Source organism: Anas platyrhynchos, chromosome 1 (genome assembly GCF_047663525.1).
Source record: "Anas platyrhynchos isolate ZD024472 breed Pekin duck chromosome 1, IASCAAS_PekinDuck_T2T, whole genome shotgun sequence".
NCBI lineage: Eukaryota > Metazoa > Chordata > Aves > Anseriformes > Anatidae > Anas > Anas platyrhynchos.
The window spans coordinates 54,411,644-54,427,207 of NC_092587.1; the positions used below are offsets into that span (position 1 = coordinate 54,411,644).

Here is a 15,564-nt window from a genome sequence, read left to right on the forward strand (position 1 = left end):
TCAGTGGAAACAGATAAAGAAAATGGGATCTGATTTCCAGCGGGGAGAAAAATAAGAGAGGAATCACCCCACGCCATTTGTTGGGTCAGCTGGCCGTGCTCCGCAGCTCTGTCTCAGCAGGGAGTCAGGTGCTGGGGAGGGAATGAACAGGGTCTGGGGGAGAAAGCGAGCGTGGCTTCACGCTGTGCTGGGAGCTGCTCCCGGGCTCCATCTGCTTTTCCTTCTGCTCCTGGCACGATGTTTTGAGCCTCACCCAGCAGCTTTTCCCCCTGCCCTTGCACCCTGGCCATGGATTTGCCTGCGCAGCCCGGAGGTGTGAGGTTGGTGGCAGCTTCCCACAGAGGTGTCTGCTACGGTAATGATGAAAACGACAGCACAGGGCTTCACTCTGCTGTTTATTTTGCCATTAAACTCGGTCCATCTCCCCTTTTCCCTTGCATTACACTGCCAGGCACCGCATTTCAGGCCTTCCTCGAGTGGCGGTGCCCATCCTCCTCCTCAGGGCCGTGGCGCCAGGCTGCCAGCAGGCTCTGGCAGACAGGACCTGACCCAAAGCCCTGCTCTCCCCTCACCGCTGTACCTCCAAATGCACTTTAATTAATTCCCCTCTCCATCCAGCGCACGGCTCCGCAGCGACCTCAGCAGCCCCTCAGCCCTGCGTGAAGCGCTTGTAAGACACAAATAAAACCAGCCAGGCTGAGGAGCTGAGGATCTGGCTCCTCTGGAGTACGAAGCCTCCCAGCAAAGCCGCGTGGATGTTTCCAAGCAAAAGGCCTTGCTCTGAAGCAGCCACTCACCCATGCTAGTGAATGCGAAGCGTGTGCTGCGGTAACGCGTGAGCATCGGGAAGCTGCTACCTTTTTCACTTTTCAGCAGTTGAAATAATTAAACTCCAGGGTATCGAGCCCACATCTGAACACCATTACTGCCTCCGCTTTTACCTTTCCAAATCCATCATGCTAATGATCCTCCGTGCTGCTAAGGAAGCCCCGTGAAGCATCTCCAGCAAACCATCCACCCTTTCAGCTGTTTCCTCGGCTCGTTCAGCGAGCAAGCTGGATTTCATCTCCTCTGTCATGGAAAGGTACCGGCAGAAAGATGCTTTCCTTGTGCACTGCACCCAGCCAGTGTGGGAGAGCGGCCCTGAGCCCCAGGGCCCAGGGGATGGCTCGGTGGAAGAGCCAGCAGTTTTGATTAGGAGGCTGATGAAGGAGATGCAGCAAATAGCACTCATCTGTTGTTTTCTCTCTCTCTTTTTTTTTTTCTTCTGAAAGCTCTGAGAGGGGAAGATACCATGTGGCTTGCAGAAGAGCTGAAATAATCAGCTGGCAGCCTGCTAAGCCTGGTCACGGATTAGGAACCAGAAGACAGGCGGCTAAACCCAAAAGCAAATAAGCAGAGTTTCCTACAGCTAACGGGCTCATCAGGGTAAGGCCCACGTACCAGGAGCAGCACAAAACCTCTAGGACATGCTGTCCACGACTGTCACCTCACCCCAAAGCTGTCCCTTGCCTGATTTTATGGCAGAGGCGGCTGCCCAGCCTGCCCTCACCACCCCACTGAGCTGTGCTCAGCCACTGCCCAGGTGCAGCCAGCCCTGAGAGGGTTAAAGCCAAGCTCATCAGCCCGAGTGATGAGAAGTAGGGAAGAAAATATAAGCAAGTAATCATTAATTAAGGTGAAAAGCTGGAAGCAGAGACCGCCGAACGCTAATCAGTCTGACAGGGAGGCTGCGTGCAGAACAGCAATCAAGCTCCTTCAGCTTTAATTACAGCCAGCTCGGTATCAAGGAGAAGTCACATTTTCTTCTCCCCTAGCTTTGAGCCACTGGACCAGTTGGAGCGTGCGTGCTGTTACTGGGCAGACTGGAATTCCCTCCTGGCTATGGGAGCTCCCCAAGCCAGACACAGCGTCTGCCCTTCCCGCTCACGTGCTCCCCAAAACAGGGGCTCAGCCCCAGAGAGCTGAGGAATGGGAGCTTGGGCTTGCAGAGGCTTGCTGGGCTAAATTAACCTTCTCACACAGGTTTTCTCCCGTCCTCTTTGTCCCGTGTTATTTAGGCTTCACCCCAATACACAACACTCAGCCCTGACCTGGTCTGCTCCCTCTGCAAGCAGAACCCATGAGGAGCAGGATCGGAGCAACCTGACCACTGTTCCCTTCTCCTTCCAGCACTTTGGGCTGCGAAATGGGCTTTTGCATCTGGAAACGATGCAGATTTTTGTACCTGGAGGCTGGTGTGACATGCCAGCAGGCCATGGAAAGGTGGAAATCAACATCAAACACTTAAGTGGGAAAAGAAGAATAATCCCCAGCGCAGCAACGGAGTTGACCTCAGCGCGGGGAAGGGGGTGTCCTTGCAGCTGAGCTCTAACAAGCTGCACATCAGCGTCAGCGAGGGTTAGAAATGCCACGTCGCCTGGGAATTTGACGAGTGGGCAGGACAAAGCAGTAAGGGAAGATTTACGCAAGCAGAGGCAGGGGATGTGAAGAGAAGAGGAATAAAGGGGGGTGGGAGGGTGTAGCTCTGCTGCAAGGTCTGCAGCATCTTGCACGCACCAGAGCCCTTCAAACCCCCAGATCCCATTGCTGCCAGGTGTCCTCATCCCCACCCTACAGTGCCCATAGCACTGAGAGTGTCAGAGGACAAGGACAGAGACAAAATTTTTTCACCTATGACCGCAACCTTCAGCTGCATCTCCAAGATCCCACCACACACAGGGGCAAGGAAGGCCACCAGGGTTTCCACAGCCTGCGCAGGGTTCGGGGCACCACTGACGGGGCCGTGCTGCCTCCAACGATTGCATTTGGCATGCTGGCATTCGGCAGTGGGCTGGCAGCAAATGGCTCCTCTCTCCCAGCTGGGGCTCCCTCGCTGTCTGAATTAGCTGTGAAGTGAGCAGCGCGGTCCCCGCGGATTTCCAGCCTGCAGTCTGCCGCACCACCTGGCCTCTGCCTCTCCTCCTGGAAAACCAGCCTCAGGGGCTTTGCCGGGAGGGTTAGCTCCACGCACGTGCTGGCTGTGGGCAGCGAGAAGTGAACTGTCAGGAAAAAATTGCCATCCACCCCATTCAGGGCAAACACGTTCACTCTGAAACCTACTGATGCCATGACAGTCAGCTCCAGCACGAAACTCTGGAGTGTCCCACAGTGTCACTGCCCTCACTAGACACTTTTTGCCAAGCTTTCTCTTTTTCATCTGCTCTTAGGGCATTATCAGCATAGATTTGCTTCACACTAGAAGTTACACACTCATTAGCCACACAGCACCGAGCAAATGCCATCTGCAATTAAGGAAAACGAGGGCTGTTGCAAGCATGCAATATTTACTGTAAATACTGAGCTGGAACAGCGCAGTGGCAGGTTTAACGCTTTGCGGATAAGGCATCTGAGGCCTGGCTGTGGGATTTTGGAGGGGGTTGTTGAGCTCTGCAGCGCTTGAGCTCAGCTTTGTGAGCAGGGACGCTCGGCCCTCCTGTGGGGTGTCGTTCAACTGCTACCACAAACAAAGTCTCCTCTGTGGCTGTTCAGGGCAGGGTGGCCAACAAGGAACAAAGCAGGGGTAAGTCTTGCTCCCAGGAGGACACAGGTCCCACAGCAGTCCCACAGCGATGAGCATTGTGGAAGATGTCCCAGCCCACCGGCTGGTGTAGGCCTCGCGCTCTCCTGGAAGCCCTCTCCATTAGGTTGGAAGTGGCACTGAGGAGAAAAGATTGAACTAAGTGCACGTGGGTGCCACCAAAATAGTCATTACATGGAAAAAAAGCGTCTTGCCGAGTCAGTAAACCATGCACATGGAGCTAAATTCCACTGAGTAGCATCACTGCTCAGAGAGCAACGGGTCCTTCAGCCCCAGGAGGAAGGGATGAAACTCCTCGTGATGAAGAAATACCAATGCCCCACATTATTCTGAAATGGAGTGTTCACTCACTGGCTGGAAAAGAGGTTTCTTTGCTTCGTTCATTTGTAGTGAACGGTCAGACACTCCTGAGATCTTCTCGGGGGGGTCATGGCTAGGAGATTGCCGGCTGTTACCAAGCTTTCCTCCTCCAGCAGCTCCTTCTGAGCAGAGGCCATGGCATCTTGTAGCTGGTGAGTCCATGCTCTGGCATGGTTGGCACCTTCCACGTCCCTCCTCCTGGTGTTGTCCCGTGGGACCTGGGTCACCTCCGTGTTGCCTCCACAGAAGCCTCCGGTGCTGTTGGTGAAACCTTTGCCCACGTTGACCACGTGGACTTGATTTCCAACGCGCTTCTTCTTCTTCCTGTTCTTGTTCTGGAAGAAGAGGCAGGTGAAGACCTGCTTGAAACGCTTTCGGAAGTGCTTGGAGATGAGGGCATAGACGATGGGGTTGAGGCAGGAATTGGCGTACGAAAGGCAGTGGGAAGCCAGGCGGCAGGCATACGTGGCTCTGTTGAAGGGGAAGTGGCCGAACCAGAAGCAGAGGATGACCAGATGGTGGGGAAGCCAACAGAGGCAGAACAAGATAGCAACAGCCACAATCATCTTGGTGACCTTCCTCTTGGCCTTACGGGACTCTGAAATCCTTTCAACGGGGTCTACAGAGGTCCACAGGAACTTGATGGTTCTGGCGTACGCCAGGCTCACCACAGTCACGGGTAAGAGGTATCCAAAGACAAACGTGAGGATGTCCAGAATCTTTCGGCGCTGGTCCTCCCAGATGGGGACGCAGATGGGCACCCCATGGTAATGGACGATCTGGTAGTAACTGAGGTAAGGCCCTGCAAAGAGCAGGGACAGCGACCAGATCACTACGATGGCCACTCCTGCATTTCGGGTGGTGCGGAGATCCCGGGACTTCAGTGGGTAGCGGATGGCCAGGTACCTGGTGGGGAGGGGAAGGAGAGACCAGGCGTAATGTGGGTGGGATATCTCATTGCCCTCCAGCCCCGTGGAGCTGCCATCTAGGCAGCCTTTCCCATGCAGCCTCCCATTTCTCCTCTTCCCCACCTTTCACGAGGGAAGGTTATGGTGAGCTCGCATAGCTAATGAGATCATCCCAACGTGGAGCTGGGAATCTCCATCACCCTGTGCTAGCTCAGGAGAGGCAGGCAACGTGCCTCTTGAAGAGGGCAGGAGCAGGACACAGAGGACTCCGTGTTTCTCCTCTGGTGCACGGTTTCCCTGGGTTTTAGCACTCTTGGTTTTGTATGGTGGACACCAAGCCTTGGTGCATGCCTGCGCTCCTCCTGCTGAGGTGAAAAAGGGAAAGGGCTGGGTAACCAGGCTGAGAGCTTGGCTGGGTGCTGGGAGAAGGCACGGGGAGATGTGGAGGAACAGTGAGAAGCTGGATCTGCTGGCCCTGCCTCTAGAGAGACCCTACGTGCTCTTCACAGGACATTCAACAAGGTAGGGACTGGTCTTTCCCTTACCCCTTAGCTCGAGAGTGGCGAACACATTGTCCCTGAGCTGAGGGACCGAGATGGGAGGGGACACTTGCCTGTCAATGGAGACCGCAGCCAGGGTGAAGCTGCTGGCGTACATGGTGAGGTAGATGAGAAAATGCACGGCCTTGCAGGCAAAGGCCCCGAAGAGCCACCCGTCCAGGGTGTAAATGGTGGCCTGGAAGGGGACACAGCAGACGATGAAGCACAGGTCGGCCATGGCCAGGTTGAGGATGAAGAGGTTGGTGGTGTTATACTTCACTTGGCCGTTCCGTAGCAGCACGGCCAGCACCAGCCCGTTCCCCACGGTGCCCAGGAGGAAGATGAGGGAGAAGATGATGGGCACGATGATCCCTGCCGCTCGCAGCTCCGGGCTGTCGGAGGAGGCGTTCCAGCCCCCTGGCATCTCCCCATCTGACAGCAGAGCCCTGCGAGCAGAGACACAACCTGGATTCACGTCCCCATCACAGCATCCCACCAACTCACCTACATTCCTCCTACAATCCCAAAGCTGCTTTTAAACCTTTTGGGATTTCTTGCTTTGGCAAGTCTTCATCCCAGCTGATGTTCAACCAGGCTTGGCCAGGGCCACAAGGACACGGAGAAGGAACACCCCCCAGCAGCAGCACCCTGTTGCCTTTAATGTGCTTTCAAATCAGAGCTCAGCAGGTCTCCAAAAAGCACAGGTGGGACGCATTTGACCCGTGGGTGTGGGGTACTGCTGACCCGACAGAAGGTGCAGGCAAAGGAAATTTGGCTGCTAGGTCCTCTGTTGTGACGTGGGAGAGGAATGGGGGGGGAGACCTCAAAACACAACCAAATAGTCATCACACAGGAGTGATTTATCCTGGAGCTCGAGGAGCCAGGTGCTGACATTTGCTGCCAAACTTCCTCCAGCCCTGAGTAACACCGTGCTCGGGCGGGGAGCGCAAACACCCGCTCTCCTAACGAGCCTTCGCCTGATTGTTCCATCATTAGAACAAATTGTCCTTGGCTGAGCAGCAACCAAGAAGGAAAGACACCGTTATCTAGCAACTGTTGACACGCAATTAACTCCTTTTGGGTCGCGCGAGCTCTTTCACCCCTTGCTCCCCCATCTTTCTCATGCTGCTTCTCCTGCACATCCCCCTCTGTGCTGTGCTGGCAGCTCATCCCTGGCTCTCAGCTCCCCTCTGTCCTACTGGTGGCTGCCCAGCTCCTCCATCCTGGCCCTGTGGGACCTTCCTGCATGAGCAGAAGCCTGCGGTGTCCCTCTGGGCCCACACCTCGCATTTAGGCTGCGGGGAGCCGTGGGCACACACTCACCCCTACCCGGGGAGCCCCGAGGCTTGTGAAGCTGGCACTCACCTTTGCGAGGAGGGGCCTTCAGCTTCTCCGCTTGCTCAGGGGAAACCTCCAGAAGAGCCTGGGCAGCGGTGGCGAGGAGGAGGCAGCCCTTCATCCACGTGGGACAAGGACAGTTTGAGCAGTGCCGTCACCCCTGCCCGGTGCTCCGGCGCTCCCCGCCAGCCGCCAGCTCTGCTCTCCTCTCCTCCTCACTCCCGCGCTCGTCTCTCTCCTCCTGGAGCTCCTCGCACGCTCTCTCTCTCTCTCTGTCTCCCCCTTTTCCCTCCCTCTGCTCTCGCTGCTGATCCATTGATCTCTCTCTGTATTTATTATTTTTTTTCCCCTCTCCCTGTCGTTGGGTTTGGAGTTAACTCCTCTCTGCCCAGCCTTCCTGTGGCTTCAGCAGCTCCCACAAGGAGGGGACGGCGGAGAACGAGGGTGCTGCTCCTTGCTGGGAGGGGCAGGACAGGGTCCCGCAGCCCCAGCACCGCTGTGTGATCGGGAGGTGCTTCCCAACACCTCCAGGGAACGTGGATGTCCCACCATGCCTGACCCTTACCTCCTGCTTGGTCTATGGGGCTAAAACCTCTGGAACACGAGCAATTAGTTGCTATTTTGAGCTGTTAATTGCGAGCAGCATGGCAAAAAGGGCTCGTAGCGCAGACCAGAGCAAATCACACCCAGCATCAGAGCCGGAGACAGAGGGCAAACAGGCTTTTGTTTTCTGACCTCTCACCAGAATTTCTCTCCCAGGGGAGGGAGGACAAGCAGCCCAGGGCCGGCCCCACCAGACCTCCAGCTCCCTTATCACCCCGCAGGACAACGTGTGCTCGGGCTGATGTGACAAGAAGCAACCGTGACCCACGCAGCCATCCTGCACCGAAGAGGCGAGGGTCCCGCTGCCCCTGCCCACGTTCACCCCCACCCACAGCACCTCAGCCGGGTGGGAGGCCCCCGTTCCCCCCCCCGATGTCTGGAGGGAGCAGGGTGTCCCCGGGCAGGCGGGCGGCCGGGTATCAGCACCCACAACCAGGGAAAAGGGGAAGGCCACGCTCAGGACGCGGCGATAACCGGGGGGGACGCAGCCACAGCCCGCAGCGCCGCTCGCCATGCAGGGCCCCTGCCGCTGCCTCCTCCTCCTCCTCCTCTTCCTCCTCCTCCTCTGCCTGCTGCCGCTGCCGCCGCCGGCTGCCTCGGGCCTGGCACCACCGCCGCCGCCACCGGAGGACCCTCGAGACCTGCCACCGCCGCCCGGCACCGCTGACCCCGCTGCCCGCCTGCTGCGCGGCCGCCCCTCGGCCCCGGTGCGGCCCTACAGCCTCTCGCTCTCCCCCGAGGACTACCGCTACGCTCCCAAACCCCGCCATCTACGGCCCGGGAGGCTTCGCCGGCTGCTGGGCTCAGCCTTCGACCCCTTCTGGATGTCGGCTGAGGAGCCGGTGGGTCGCAACGGCACCGCCACCACCGCCACCGCCACCGAGGACCTGGAGAGCCAGAGCCGGGAGCTGGCGGAGGGCGCCGGGCGGTACCGCCGCAAGCTGTGGCGTGAGGCCGAGGGGCTGGAGCTGCCCACCCTGCTGCCCCCCGTGCCCGGGCTGCCCCCCGAGCTGGCCGCCACCGTGGCACGGCGCTTGAGGCAGTGGCTGGTGGAGCGGGCCGCTTGCCGCCTCGCCTCCTCCTGGGTAGACCTGGGGCCCGTCTTCTGGCCCCGCTGGGTGCGCCACACCGCCTGCCAGCCCGAGCCCTCCGGCTGCTCCTGGCCCCCCGGTATGGCTTGCCGTCCTGCCCAGCTCACCCAGCTCAAGCTGTTGGCCTGGCACTGCTGGGCCCCCCGACCTCCTGGCCCCCCACACTGCGCCTGGCGCCAGATCCCCTACCCCGTGGTGGTCGCCTGCAAGTGCTCCTGCCGCTGAGGGGCTGGGAAGAGGGAGAAATAAAATGCCAGAAGCCAAGCGGGACGCCCACCGGGTGTTTATCTGGGGCAAAGGATGAGGGGAGGGTTAGTCCATGGCATCCCTGTGCACGGGGGACTGAGGGTGGTGGGAGCGGGGCTGGGGTGCAAGGAAGATGTGAGGGGGTGTGGGTTGAGCTTGAAGGGGGACACTGTGATGTGGAGAAGGGCTGGAAGAGGGGCAGGTTTGGGACTGAGGTGTGACAGCACGGTGAGGGCTGTTCATGAGGGTGGGTGGAAGTGAGGGAGGCAGGAAGCCAGGGCTGGAAGTGTCCTTGTTTGTAGGGGAATCGAATGGGATGGGGAGCTCCGGTAGCTTAATGTGCAACGGGAGAGAGAGGTGAACCCACACCTACCCCACATTGCCTACAGGGATGGGGTGGGACCAGCATCTGGGGTGGCTCAGGCTGGGAACTACAGCCTGGAAAGGCAGCACCTCCTGCCTCTGCGTCCTAACGAGCAAAAAGCCCTCTGCTTTCTGGGCTAAGAGCCATAACCAGCCATGGATCAGACCTCCGCCGGGAAGCCTTGAAGAAAATAAAGAGCTGGAGGACTCGCCTGGGAACGAAACGTTCTTGCACCTCCTGCGGCCGGCAGCGGCTGCGTTATTCAGTCGTGAGCGCTGTGGCCTGAGCCGCCTGCCTCCCCGGCGCTGCAGCTCCCGGCGCCGTGCAGACCGCAGCCTTGGAGCGGCTGGGAGAGGCAGCGGGGACGGAGGGGAGAGTTTAGGGTGTCCAGAGGCGAGGAGGATGGGGAGAGAACACGTGCATGCAAGGACACGGGAGGGAGGCTGCATAACACACAGTTGGAGCAGAGGCAATTTGAACAAAGCCAGCCTGTGATACCCAGGACCCGGCGTGTGCCTGCTCGAGTGCTAAATCACCACCTCGGCGGGGCTCGGAGGAACAAATGCAGAGATGCCAGCCTGCTGCGTGTTCTCTGCCACGTGAAAATTGCACTTGATGGAGGGAAATTACAGGTTTCTGTCACCTGCTCGGATGCATGCCCTCTTGCCCACCTCCTGGGCTTGCACCACACGGGGCGAGATGCAGCTCCCGGGGCTGGGGAGGGAGCCCTGTGGGGAGGGTAAAGTTGTAGGGCTAATCTCAGGCACCAAGCAAGCCTGGGAGCGAGGAGCAGCTGGTGCTGGGGCCAGCCTCTGCCCTCTTTCTTTTCCCAAACTGGCTGCTGGTGGCACGGGTTGCCAGGGGCTTGATGCACAGTCTGGGAAACCGCAGCTCCCGGATGAGAAAGCAAGAGCCAGACATCTACCCACTGCACTGCAAGAAACCTTTAATGCCACAGGGGCTGCTGCCAGCACACCGCAACAGCCAGAGCCTTCAGGTCCTGCGTCCAGCAGCACGGTGCTCAAGCCTCCCCACCCCGGCACAGGCACTTGTGTTGGTCACGGGCAGGGAAGGCACCGAGGGAAAGACGCCGCTGGTGGCCCCTCAAGGCAGCGCTCCGTGTTTCCGTCCCACCTCGGTGAAGGCCTCCACGCAGCGGTCGATGTCCTCGTCGCTGTGCACAGCCGAAATCTGGACCCGGATGCGGGCTTTCCCCTTGGGGACCACGGGGTAGCTGAAGCCAATGACGTAAATACCTGGGGAGAAAGCACGGAGAGCTGGATTTCAAGGGGGACCTGCTTCCGAGCTCTGACGGACTCATGGAAAATCCCCTCCCCTCGAGGAAGGACCAAGAGGATATCTGCAGCTGGAGGGTGCAAAATGAGCAGATTTCATGCAGGAATCTCTCTGGAGGAGAGACGGTGGTGGTGGTGGCACCACCAGGCATCGATTCCATCGAGAAATGCGCCTGCAACCAGAGCTCCCTGCCCCGCTCACCCCTGCTCAGCATGTCCTCAGCCATCACCGCAGCCAGCCGGGCGTCCCCGAGCATGACGGGACAGATGGGATGGTCCTTCCCGGAGATGGTGAAGCCGGCTGCCGTCATCTTGCTTCTGAAGCTGGTGAGGAGAACGAGAGGAGGACTCAAAGCTTGTCACCCCTGTCCTTGGGGACCGCTGCCGTGCTTTCCCGGGGAGCCCTGGGGGTGATTCTGGCTCACATCTCCTCCCCCTGAGGACCTCCAGCAAGGTGTCAGCAGAGGGTGAACGCACACCCAACAAGTCCCTAACACTCCTAACAAGCCCCTTCCCGTACTCCCACCCCACCGGGGACGGGAGAGGAGTAGAGACAAGGCCCCTCACCGCTGGGTCTTGGCGGCCATGGACTGGGCGATGGCGTTGCTCTCCATGAGCAGGTCCAGGGCCTTGGAGGCGCAGCCCACCACGGCGGGGGGCAGGCTGTTGGAGAAGAGGTAGGGCCGGGAGCGCTGGCGGAGCAGGTCGATGAGGGGTTTGGGGCCCGTCGTGTACCCACCTGTGGAGGAAAGGGAAAGGGGAATGGGTGAGGCACCCCTCGGTGCTGTGGCAGGGTCCCAAACGCGAGCACGCGTTTTGTTGGTTTTGGACAGATGAAGGCAACATCAAAGCGATGCCGTGGAGCACTTTAGGGCATGGGCAAGGGAATGCCTTCACCTGCCGCTCCTCCAAGAGCTTTTCCCAGGGTGGAGTTGATGATGGTGACCTTGTCCATCACTCCCAGGAGCTCATCAGTACCCCTGCAGAAAAAGGAACCCGTGCCAGCGCCTACCAGGGAATCTGCTCTACACCTGGCACCTCGAGGGAAACGAAGCACCACCGGGCAGGGGGCAAGGCAGTGACACCGATCCCCCAAGACCCAAGGGGGCCTTCCAGGAGGGTGAAACGCCCCCTTACCGGCCGTTGGGCCCCAGGAACCCTGTGGCATGGCATTCGTCGATGAAGACCAGGGCGTCGTACTTCTGGGCCAGCTGGCAGATCTCCCGCAGGGGCGCGATGTCACCGTCCATGGAGAAGGCACCATCGGTGGCCACCAGCCGCAGGCGGTGTTTCTGCGGGAGGGAAGAGTGGCACGCTGCTGCTTCCCCATGGGATTTATCCACACCAAACAGCAAAAAAAGGATGCCCACGGCATGGGAAAAAGCCGAATCGTTCAGGGCTGGGTCCTGCCCGGACACGTGGGGGCTTTGGGGTGGGAGCGCAGCCCCGTACCTGCGCGTCCTGCAGCTTGGCCTCCAGGTCCTGCATGTCCATGTGCTTGTAGCGGTATTTGTTGGCCTTGCACAGGCGGATGCCGTCGATGATGGAGGCATGGTTCAGCTCGTCGGACAGCACCGCGTCCTCCGGGGTGAGCAGAGCCTGTCCCCGTGCCAAACATACAGGGTCAGCCCCTGCTGCAGGGCACCACCTCGCCCCATCCCGGTGCGGAGGACAAAGCTGCATTTGACTGCAGCTGCCACGTCTCTCCTGGCACTGCTAAATTTTCCACTTTCCTGCCCAGCTCCCTTATCCCCTGGCTTTCTGAGGGCTGAGTAAACAGCTCTGCACGGCCCACACCTCCCAGTTCAAGGGCACCAGCTCTGGGCTCTCCACCAGGGAGCCTCTGCAGCCTCTCCCCTCCTCTTTGCCAGGCACGACAAACCTCAAAGATGCCGGCGTTTGCGTCGAAGCAGCTGGCGTAGAGGATGGCGTCCTCCCTCTGGTGGAAGCGCGCGATCTTCTCCTCCAGCTCCTTGTGTATGCTCTGAGCAGAAAGAAAAAAAAAAAGCAAGCATCACCGCTTAGGGCAGCGCGAGTTCTCGCTTGCCTGCTGCTGATGGGTGCAGTCATAAATAAATGTGTTTTATCCAGGAGAGCTGTGCAGGGGGGAGAAGCTAATGGGCCCTAAAACCACGGCGATCGGTTTGGATGCCAAAAACCCAGCAGGGAGACTCCAGCCTCCCAGCCATGAGGCAGCAGCCACGGGTTTTCTCTGCGTTTAACCTGCTGGGGCTCTGAGGGGGATAAATCGGGGTAGGTTTGACCAAGATGGTTCAAGTTTAGGATTTTTTTTACCTGCGTGCCGCAGATGAAGCGCACGGAGCTGAGGCCGGCACCGAACTCCTCGAGGGCTCGCACGGCGGCGCAGATCACCTGCGGGTGGCTCGACAGCCCCAGGTAGTTGTTGGCACAGAAATTGAGGATCCCTGCGGGGGCACACCTTGCAGCCACCACCGGGTCCCCAGCGGTGACCCCATTGGTGACCCCATGGGGGGACCCTCCTGCACTCACCGGCGTCTCCCCCTCCAGCCAGGCGGAGGTGGGGGCCCTGCGGGGAGGCGATGACCCTCTCGCTCTTCCAGGTGCCGGCTCCCCGGATCCCCTCCAGCTCCCCCTCCAGCCGCCGCTGGAGCTGCGCCGCCGCCGCCCCCGAAGCCGCCCGGGACCCCCCGGTCCCGGCCCCCGCCGCCGCCGCCGCCGCCACCCGGAGCCACATCCCCGAGCCCCGAGCCGCTGGGGGCGGTGCGAGCACGGCCAATGGCACCGGGGGGAGGGAAGGGAGGGAGGGGAAGGGAAAATAGGGAAAAAAAAAAAAAGGAAGGGAAGGGAAAAAAGGGAAGGGAAGGGAAGGGAAGGGAAGGGAAGGGAAGGGAAGGGAAGGGAAGGGAAGGGAAGGGAAAGAAAAAGAAAAAGAAAAAGAAAAAGAAAAAGAAAAAGAAAAAGAAAAAGAAAAAGAAAAAGAAAAAGAAAAAGAAAAAGAAAAAGAAAAAGAAAAAGAAAAAGAAAAAAAGAAAAAGAAAAAGGGAAGAGAAGGGAAAATGGGAAGGGACCCCCTTTCCTTCAGATCATCCCCTGTATGATTTGGGATCACTTGGGCAGATCCTACCCGAGCCTCTCAGGCCGTCCCGTGGGCTCGCTGCCAGCCCCACAGGGAGGGACGCTATGGGGCCAGGCCGGCCCTGGTCCCGTGCCAAAGCCCTGGTGGCAGCGGGGCCGTGCCCATCCCCACACCCCAAAGGTCCCCGCCACCACCCGTCTGCGCCGTTATCTCCAGCCCTCACCCGCCGGGTGGCGGGCTGGTGGGGACGTGGGGCAGGAAGGGAACGGGGAACCCATCGTCCTCGTCCTCCTGGAAGGGCTGCGGCTCTCTTCTCCTCCCTCCCTCCCTCCGAGTCCTCAGCCTGCCCACCACAACCCCCCCAGACCCGCAGGAACCCAAATTCTGCCTGGCCCCAGCAGACACCCGGGGCCACCCGCGCTTCCGAGGCGAAATAAGAAATAAAAACCCAGACCAACAGCTCTTAAAAAGGGGAACTCTTCATGCTGAAGATGTTCCTTTTTTTTTTTTTTTTTCTTTCTTTCGTTAATTGCCTTATTTTAGCTGTTTCCAGACAGAAATAGATCGATTCGTTACACAGAAAAAAAAAAAAAAAAGGCGATAGTAAGAGGTAAAAATAAAGGCAAAAGCTATTTACAGAAACCAACGGGGAGAGTCTGGACAGAGGCCTCCAGACTTCTCACTTCTTTTTGGGCGATTTTCGGGCGCCGGATTTGGCTCTGGGTTTGGACCGCTTTGCCTTCTTCACCTTGGATGCCTTCAGCGACTTGGCCTTAACAGTCTTTGGCTTCTTGGCTTTCTTGGGGCTGGCCCTCGACTTCTTCCTGGCTTTCCTGGTGGCGGCTTTGGGCTTCTTGGCCGGCGACCTGGCTTTCCTGGGCCTCGCCCCCTTCTTGGGCGACGTGGACCTTCGGGCAGCCTTCTTCTTCTTCTTCCTCCCGGCTGGGGCCTTCTTGGCCTTGTCCCCCTTGGCCAGGCGGTAGGAGCCAGAGGCCCCGACCCCTTTGGTCTGCTTGAGGACGCCGGCGGCGAGCAGGCGCCGGATGGAGAGCTTGATCTGGAGGTCGGCGTGCTGGCCCACCCTGTAGTGGCTCTTCACGTACTTCTGGATGGACTGCCGGGACGAGCCGCCGCGGCTCTTCTCGGCCCGGATGGCCGCCGCGATCATCTCCGAGTAGCTGGGGTGCGACGCCGGCTTCCGAGGCGCCTTCGCCCGCTTGGGCTTGGCGGCCGGGGCCGGGGCCGGGATGGGGCTGTCCGTCATGGCCAGCGCTTCTCCCGGGGCTGCTGTGGTGGAAACCGGGACCGGGTCGGCCGCCCGCGACGGGGACACCGGGGCAGGCTACGAGAAGGAGCCGCGGGCAACACAAGGCGCCGTGCTGCCACCTCTGCCGCCTCTGTGGGCACACCCGGCGCTGCCCCGAATTTAAGGGTGTGGTGCGGACGGCGGGGAGGACTGCCTGTCCCCCCTGTCCCTCCCCCATCGCGTCCCGCCCCACCCTGCATACTGGGGTGCACTGGGGAGACGGGGAGGGACGTGGTGGGTACAGGGAGGGAGAGTGTGGGGACAAGGAGGGACACTGTGGGGACAGGGAGGGACACTGGGGTGGACACCAGGGGATGGGGAGGGACACTGGAGCTTTGGGGGGACGCAGGATGGGACAAAGGCACTGGGAGGGGTATCGGGGGACAGGGAGGAATGCGCAGTGGGGACACTTAGGGGGAAAGTGGGGGGGACAAGGAGGGGATGTGGCAAGGACACATAGAGGAGTTTTAGGGGACAAGGAGGAACATGGGGAGGAACAACAGGGGATAAGGAGGGGGGCACTAGATGGACAAGGAGGGACACTTGGGGTCTCTCCCTTCCTTCTGCCCCGAGCCACCATGGTGTCACCCTGGGGTGGGTGATGGCTCCCTGTCACACCACCCGCTGTCCCCAGGGCACACAAAGGTTTTGGGGGTTTACTTTTTTGAAAAAAGTAAACCCCCATGAAAAAAGGTTTACTTTTTTCATGCAAAAAGGCTCAAAAATAGGTTTGGCAGCTGTACCCCGTGGTCCAATGTCTCTGTCCCCACTCCTCTGTCCCTTCTGCTCCCCACCAAGGGGCTTTGGGGATATCATCTCATCCCTCATGCAGAGTCACAAACTAAAGGCTGTCCCCTGTTTTTGGGGCCAGACAGC

General features: G+C 59.4%; 4 protein-coding genes across 10 annotated transcripts; 1 reads left to right on the plus strand and 3 right to left on the minus strand.

The window, feature by feature from the left end:
* Positions 1-898: 898 nt before the first annotated feature.
* On the minus strand, positions 899-6,888 carry GALR3 (galanin receptor 3). Of its 7 annotated transcripts, none has more exons than XM_072037737.1 (4): positions 5,929-6,172; positions 5,663-5,833; positions 5,462-5,583; positions 899-4,846 (listed from the first exon to the last, which is right to left on the minus strand). In XM_072037737.1, the coding sequence occupies exons 1-4, from the start codon at positions 5,959-5,961 to the stop codon at positions 3,961-3,963; spliced, it is 1,212 nt and encodes a 403-aa protein (XP_071893838.1). In that variant the 5' UTR covers positions 5,962-6,172; the 3' UTR covers positions 899-3,960. The 7 variants fall into 7 exon arrangements, with proteins under 7 accessions (XP_071893838.1, XP_038034145.2, XP_071893835.1 ...); XM_038178217.2 differs by having other exon boundaries at positions 5,668-5,833; positions 5,896-6,012; XM_072037734.1 differs by lacking the exon at positions 5,929-6,172 and adding an exon at positions 6,753-6,888 and having other exon boundaries at positions 5,462-5,833.
* Positions 6,889-7,273: 385 nt separating this feature from the next.
* LOC113843330 (noggin) lies at positions 7,274-9,959 on the plus strand. Its single transcript, XM_027455258.3, has one exon. The coding sequence runs from the start codon at positions 7,841-7,843 to the stop codon at positions 8,642-8,644; it is 804 nt and encodes a 267-aa protein (XP_027311059.3). The 5' UTR covers positions 7,274-7,840; the 3' UTR covers positions 8,645-9,959.
* Positions 9,959-13,066, minus strand: GCAT (glycine C-acetyltransferase). The gene is made up of 9 exons (XM_027455250.3): positions 12,836-13,066; positions 12,620-12,750; positions 12,207-12,308; positions 11,777-11,923; positions 11,462-11,616; positions 11,222-11,304; positions 10,892-11,063; positions 10,527-10,648; positions 9,959-10,285 (listed from the first exon to the last, which is right to left on the minus strand). The coding sequence occupies exons 1-9, from the start codon at positions 13,038-13,040 to the stop codon at positions 10,134-10,136; spliced, it is 1,269 nt and encodes a 422-aa protein (XP_027311051.3). The 5' UTR covers positions 13,041-13,066; the 3' UTR covers positions 9,959-10,133.
* A 777-nt stretch (positions 13,067-13,843) lies between these two features.
* Positions 13,844-14,814, minus strand: H1-0 (H1.0 linker histone). Its single transcript, XM_027450455.3, has one exon. It carries the CDS (start codon positions 14,644-14,646, stop codon positions 14,062-14,064), a length of 585 nt encoding a protein of 194 aa, XP_027306256.2. The 5' UTR covers positions 14,647-14,814; the 3' UTR covers positions 13,844-14,061.
* Between the last annotated feature and the right edge of the window lie 750 nt (positions 14,815-15,564).

Bases quoted from the DNA above. Each gene is read 5' to 3' on its own strand.
- GALR3 (XM_038178070.2), bottom strand. The intron at 4,847-5,461 runs GCAAGTGTCCCC...CCTCCCCACCAG, and splicing joins GCTGCGGTCTCCATTGACAG to GTACCTGGCCATCCGCTACC.
- LOC113843330 (XM_027455258.3), top strand. From the start codon at position 7,841: ATGCAGGGCCCCTGCCGCTGCCTCCTCCTCCTCCTCCTCTTCCTCCTC.
- GCAT (XM_027455250.3), bottom strand. From the start codon at position 13,040: ATGTGGCTCCGGGTGGCGGCGGCGGCGGCGGCGGGGGCCGGGACCGGG. The intron at 12,309-12,619 runs GTAAAAAAAATC...CTTTCTGCTCAG, and splicing joins GCTTCATCTGCGGCACGCAG to AGCATACACAAGGAGCTGGA. The intron at 11,064-11,221 runs GTGAAGGCATTC...TTTCCTCCACAG, and splicing joins AGCTCTTGGAGGAGCGGCAG to GTGGGTACACGACGGGCCCC.
- H1-0 (XM_027450455.3), bottom strand. From the start codon at position 14,646: ATGACGGACAGCCCCATCCCGGCCCCGGCCCCGGCCGCCAAGCCCAAG.